The sequence below is a fragment of the Aquarana catesbeiana genome, linkage group LG02 (assembly GCF_042186555.1).
Source record: "Aquarana catesbeiana isolate 2022-GZ linkage group LG02, ASM4218655v1, whole genome shotgun sequence".
NCBI lineage: Eukaryota > Metazoa > Chordata > Amphibia > Anura > Ranidae > Aquarana > Aquarana catesbeiana.
Window position 1 is genome coordinate 169,269,653 of NC_133325.1, and position 6,591 is coordinate 169,276,243.

At 40.4% G+C, this 6,591-nt stretch overlaps 1 protein-coding gene across 6 annotated transcripts in view; it reads left to right on the forward strand.

The window, feature by feature from the left end:
* The window catches only part of ARHGAP9 (Rho GTPase activating protein 9), a 212,908-nt gene extending 206,732 nt beyond the window's left edge, over nt 1–6,176 (forward strand). For all 6 annotated transcript variants that reach the window (XM_073613794.1, XM_073613796.1, XM_073613797.1 and 3 more), the window contains one exon: nt 5,535–6,176. In XM_073613794.1, coding sequence (XP_073469895.1) covers nt 5,535–5,724 — 190 coding nt within the window. In that variant the 3' untranslated portion in view covers nt 5,725–6,176. The remainder of the gene's footprint in view (nt 1–5,534) is intronic.
* Nucleotides 6,177–6,591: the final 415 nt, after the last annotated feature.

Consider the following 6,591-nt stretch of genomic DNA (forward strand, 5'->3'; position numbering starts at 1 on the left):
CATACCACCTTTGAAAGGTGTTATTGGAACAGCTGTTCCAATAACACCACTCACTTGGATGCTTTCCCCTTAACACCTGTTCTAATGACAGTTGTTAAACTTTGTATTTATAGGAAATAAAGGAAGTATCTCCAGTGGGGACACAAGTAGCCATAAAATACTGCCAAAGGTTTCAAAACATATGTCAGGGCAAAAAAAAAAAAAAAAATAATATATATATATATATATATATATATATATATATATATATATATATATATATATATATATATATATATATATATATATATAAATAAATAGTACATACATATTTTCTCATGTTTTATCCCTGTAAAGACCTTACAAGTGTAGAAGAATTGATCTGCCAGAAATGTACTCCACTCTTCAGTCCTGTGGACTGACAACACATTTTGTTGTAGACTGAGTGGTGTCAGCTCTCTCAGTCTTCGTTTGCTAAACTACTTAACTGCCCCAAGGCATTCCTTTAATTTGCAGGGATTTCTCCTCACTTACTGGCTTGTTATGGGAATGGAAATCTCCCCAATGGGACGCAGATGGCGGAAAAAAATCTGACAGGGGTTATAACCCTCCTTTGCTCTATCCAAAATGAAAAAAAAGTTTTGCCTATAGTTCTACTTTAAGGTTTACCTAATACTTACACTTCCCTAATTTTTCCAAAGTAACAAAAAAAATTAGAGTTCTACATTGTTCTATGTTGATGAGGCAGTTAAAATGTTTGCTGACCCCTTTTTTTCACATTTTTACCTACATGTAAGCCTATAATAAGGCTTACCTGTTGGTAAAATGAATATCTCTTAAACCTCCACGGTTTAGGAGATATTCACCCTGCATGCAGCCGCTGACGTCAGCGGCGCATGCGCAGTGAAGGTCCGATGAAGGTCCGGGGTATCTTGCTGGAACTGAGGACTCCCGCGTGCATGTGCGGGAGTGACGTCATCGCGGCCCCAGCCACTCACAGCACCAGAGCCGCGAACCCGGAGGAAACGCCGAGGGGAAAATGTCAGCTCCCTTGGCGTTGACCGGGATGCGATGCAGGGAGCGCGTTCTAAGGTAATAGCTCATTATGCCTTTGCCTTACAGGTTATTTTTTTTTGTTGTTTTTTTTTTTTTTTTTTGGTTTGTGGGTATACAACCGCTTTAATTTTCTAACAACTATCTATGATTGTGACCTTGGGTTTTGCTTAGGGGCCCGCTCGCTCAGGCTACCAAAGTCCTGTGAGGTGGATGCCACGGTTTATTAAGGATGCAGTCTGGAGATGAGTCTGTCCTGATTCAAAGCACGCAGAGGAGATGAAGAGAAGTGTCCCGGCTGCTGCACACCTCACCCGACCCCATGGTTATCAGATATCAGCTCACTCCATCAAGGCCATGCTTGAGCTGAGGCTGCTTTTATCTGCTAACCATATGGCTGGGTGAGGTGTGCAGTGGCCGGATACTCCTCTCCAAATACCTGTGATTTTTCAGAGAACAAAATGAAAGTTACTGGTACTGTCACATGGGTCCTGGGTGCTCTCTAGTCTGGTGCAACAAAATTGGTGTAGGCGGGTTAAATATAAGTCATTAAACAAAATTTGTCATGAGAGGAACATGGCTGCTGCTTGTGTTGACCTCTCCTTCTGAAAGTGCTTTTGGTTTGGCTATCATGCTGGACTATTTGACCCAAGTTACAGACAAGTACATGAGAACTTTGACTTTTCTCTTTGCTTTGAATCTGAGGTATTTCAACCTGTCCTGTGTCATGCCAAACAGGTCGTGTTTTTTGAATTTCCTCACAAAAGCAGAGGGAAATAAGTCATTCTTTTAATGTGACTCTATTGCACAATATTCACCAGTGGTTCATGTGTACTGGCATTAGTTCTCTGGACTCTGACAACCAGCAATTGGCAGTCCATGTTTTTTTTTTTCATAATGAATAATTCATATTGGTAAGAAACGTAAAAACTATCTTATCTGTATTAGTAGTAATCTTTACATTAGAGTGTGTCTGTAATGTACAGTACAACTCATTTTCTGCCTGTAAGAGGTAATTGCATGCAAAATATTGTCAGATTACACGACAAGCTAAGTTAGTGAATGTTACATTCCTGGTACTCTGATTAATTTTTTGCATTGAGTCATCTGTTGTCCACTTCCTCCCTGAACCAGTATTATTTTCATTTCTCTTGGGTTCAGAACAGCTGCTGCACACAAACCCCTACGCTGTCCAGGTTAGCCGGTATGATTCAGGATCAGAGTGTCTCTTGAGTTCACAGGGGAAGTGACTAAACGTAATTCCTTTTGCAAGATTATCAATCTCCTAAATGCAAACCAGTTAGTACAGTACATTGATATTCTTCCATGAGTTCTTCTCTATTGATTATTATGAAACATTTTAGTATCTAATCCACAATTCACACCCAGTCCTCTACTATCTATCTATCTATCTATCTATCTATCTATCTATCTATCTATCTATCTATCTATCTATCTATCTCTGCCTTATGCCTCTTTTTTTTCCATATCTTTCTGCAGTGCAGGGAAACTTCACAGAACAGGTGTTTCCATTGGAAGATTTTCACTCACGTCCTGTTGCTGTATTAACATTTTGTATTTCTGATTTTTTTCTGTTTTGGTGGCAATGGGCAAAAGGACAAAAAGGGTAACTATCCTCAGTGTGGACACAGATGGCAATAATTGCTTCCTACTTTATCAAAAACCTAAAAAAAGGGTTTGGTCAAAGGAACACTTCACCAATGGTCAGATGTAGAAGTAATTTAAAATAACATTTTAAAATGTTATGAGCAGGGGTAATACAGTACTTGAGATACCCTATGTGTTCTCTGGAATTCCCTCCCACATGACATTGCACGCCCTCTAATGCTTGAAAATTAAAGTGCACCTCTGTCTTCGGAATGCATACAGTCTCAGCTAAGCTATTCTCTTCAGTCACTCGTACGCAGTTTTTTCTTTTTTGACAAGCACACACTGGGGTTGGTTTACTAAAACTGGAGAGTGCAAAATCTGTTGCAGCTGTGCATGGTAGCCAATTAGCTTCTAACTTCAGCTTGTTCAATTAAGCTTTGACAAAAAAAACCCTGAAGCTGATTGGTTTCTATGCAGAGCTGCACCACATTTTGCACCCCCTGGTTTTAGTAAATCAACCCCATGGGCGCCTATATAATACTTATATGTTCCTTGTTTTTCTCTAGATTAGGGGTTCCTAATCATGTTAATTCAACTTGCATAAATAAATTGTTACCGTCCTGAGACTCAAGAAGTGCATTATTATCAAATGTCAGCAAAGCCAAGCAAGACAAATAACAATGGCTGTACAGTATAACATCTTGTAAGTCCTCTTGATCATTTCTGTAGGCCAAGCAAAATAAATTGTTTTCTTTTTTAAATTTTCAACTAAAGTCAAGATTTCCTCCCCTCACAGCCTTGTCTGTGAAATTCCTTACACGTGCATGTGCTGTAGTCCTTTATACATGTCTCTGCTGCCAGTCACATTAGTTTAATTGCTTCACAAGTCATATTAGCTTGCTGTCACATTGTTTATAGGCTATATCTCAGATTGTGGTAGTATGCCATGTGAAAACATAGATCTCCAGGATGGCAGAAAGCCGTTAGGGACTAATTTGTCTCCTATTATGGGCTCCAGGCGGCAATCTTGGGGAGGCTGGCATCTCCTATTGTATGCTGAACCCTTGAGATTTGGACAGCCCTTTTGACACAGAATTGGCATGCCCACAGTGTGGGAGTAAGTCAGAGATAGAGCTCTACTTGTTAGGGAGAGAGTAAGAGCAGTGTTATGGAGTGGTACCTGATGAGGAGGGAAAGAGTAGGTTTTCCCTTAGAAGGTATCTCTTCTGTCAGCTGCTTGGAAATGTCTTCCACCATCAGCTTAATAAACTGCAAGGACTTTGGGGAACTCTGTAGACCCAGTAATTCTATAGCTCCCAAAGGGAAGTGCTCCTCAGGTATTCTGTAATATGTAAGTTTATATTATATTTCTATTGGAAAAGTGCCTTGTTGTTACCTTTCTGTTTGAAGAAGCATGTAACCCACAACATATGTGGTACCATTTCTTTAAAATGCCTTATTCCTGTAATTATTCAATTTCTACATTATACAGTAAAGTTTAGTTACCAACGTGAATTGATTCCCCCTTCTTTCTGGTAAAGCCCTGCCCACACACTGATTTTGCATTGGGACAAACTAGGTTATGAGGTTGATTTAATAAAACTAGAGAGTGCAAAAACTGGTGCAGCTCTGCATAGAAACTAATCAGCTTCCAGTTTTATTTGAACAAATTGAAGTTAGAAGCTGATTGGCTACCTTGTTTGCTGCACCAGATTTTGCAATCTCTAGTTTTAGTAAATCAACCCTTATATTCTCTACACAGTCAAGTGGCGACCATCACAAACACATCCTGACCTATGCTTAAAGCGGAGTTCCTCTTAAAAAAAAAATTAGAAGTCAGCAGCTACAAATACTGCAGCTGCTGACTTTTAATAATTGGACACTTACCTGTCCCAGGATCCAGCGATGCAGGGGAACAAAGCCCCGCTCGTCTTCCCCTCCTCTCTGTGGTGCCGGCATTTTCACTGTGGGCGCCCGGCTGTGGCTTCACAGCCGGGCACGCACTGCGCATATGCGAGCCGCGCGCCGTGACTGGCCGGGCAATCATCTGGGACCTGTGACGTGTCCCAGATGATTGCCGAGAGGGAGGGAGGAGAGATGATGTGGCATGTCAGGGGGTCACCTTCCCTTAAAGTGGAAGTTACATTTTTGGGTGGAACTCCGCTTTAATGTGGTTGTAAACCCCCACATATACTCAGTGAAATGACTAGCCTCAGGTGATACACAGAGAAAAAATCCTCCTACATACAGTAAGTTGTACTTGTTTAGTCCAGCATTTACACAGGATCTCTCAGCTCTGAAAAGCAGGGGGCCGGGAGCTGAAGTTACAACCTGTTCAGTGAGAACTGATTGGAGGAAAGAGACCCCCTCCCCCACCTTCAGACAGCGCACTGTAACAGAGCTGAGGCTGACGATCACAGGCAGCTCCCTCCCTGTCACCTTTTTTCTCTTGGTGTCAAGAAAACGTGTCAGAAGTGACTTGGTGCTCTAGGTTGAGACAAATACACACCATTGAGGGAAGTGCTTAGTTCATATTTCATGTCAGAGATTTACAACCACTTTAAGAAGCACTGTTCTAGATTGTAAGCTTTTACAGGTAGGGTCCTCTATCCTTTTTTTTTCTGATTGCGGTGTTTTGCTGAACAACTTTATGTACTAGTGAATTTTCTGTATTCTGTTGCTTGTTCTACTGTCCCTTGCATTAGCTCCTACTTTTTACAGGGACACAAACTGATGGCACTGTAAAAACAACTAATAATAAAGAAGACATTATAGTTTAATAATAATGATAGTATCAAGATGTAAACATCTGCTAAGCCAGCATGAATATATTACAGAAATTGATAGTTTTGAATATTTCTGACCATAATCTGTTACTGTTTTCTTCCCAGTGTAAGGGATCAGAGTGAGAAGAACCGTATGACCACTCAGAATATTGGCATCGTCTTTGGACCAACGTTGATGAGGCCAGAGAAAGAACAGTTTGCAAATATTGCTGCTAACATGGTTTACCAGAATCAAGCAGTGGAACATTTTCTTACTTACCATGAAGAGCTCTTTCAAACTGATCCAGAAGAATAGTAAAATATTTTGTACTAAGGAACTGAGTTTTCTAAGACTTGCACTGTCCAACTTCAGATTATAATACAACAATCTTTATGACGATCTGAAGAGAACTTGCCTCTGGCCTCCCTGGTCCTACTTTGCCCAGCTATCCTGAAGATTGAAGCAGATGTCCAAGGTAGAAGCGGTTCATGTGCCTATTATAAAAGTTGAATGCACTCTGTTTTTCATGATATTCATTGATATTTAATAAGAAGATTAATATTGCTGCTGAAATCTTGAGTAGTCCTGAGGACCAGACATGACTACGCTGCAAGAGACTGCTCCACCTTGAACTCTTGTTCCTGTTTGTTCACATAGGTGATTCATGAGTGTTTGTATACTGTTTTAAAGATGTTTTGAGAGTTTATTCTTTATAGTTTATTTGTTCCATTTTTACATTATTCTTTAAAGATTGAATTTTATTATTGTTGGTGTCTGAAAACTGGCATTTTTGTTTTGATGCAGTGGTGTCGATAATAACTATTCGATCACACAATTTTTTAATGATAATACTGTAATATGTGCTATATGCATGTCAATCCTGAAAAATGAATTGCTCACTGAGAAAGTATAGGTCACTTAATAACTTAACCAAATAACCTCATCATAATGCTGAAATCAAAACCTACCAGTGGCAGCCCGTCCATACAGAGCGCAGGGGTGCCACCCCCTAATCCATGAGCCCGGACCCTGTTTTCATTAAGCACATGATTAGAGCCTGAGGCTCTAATTGGCTTTAAAAAAGGGTGGGCTTGGTGCGCAGAGCATTGCCCCCCGAGCCCACCCACTTGTGTGACAATAGCAATTTAATATTTTGCTATTGTCTTCCTGATTCTCCTCCCG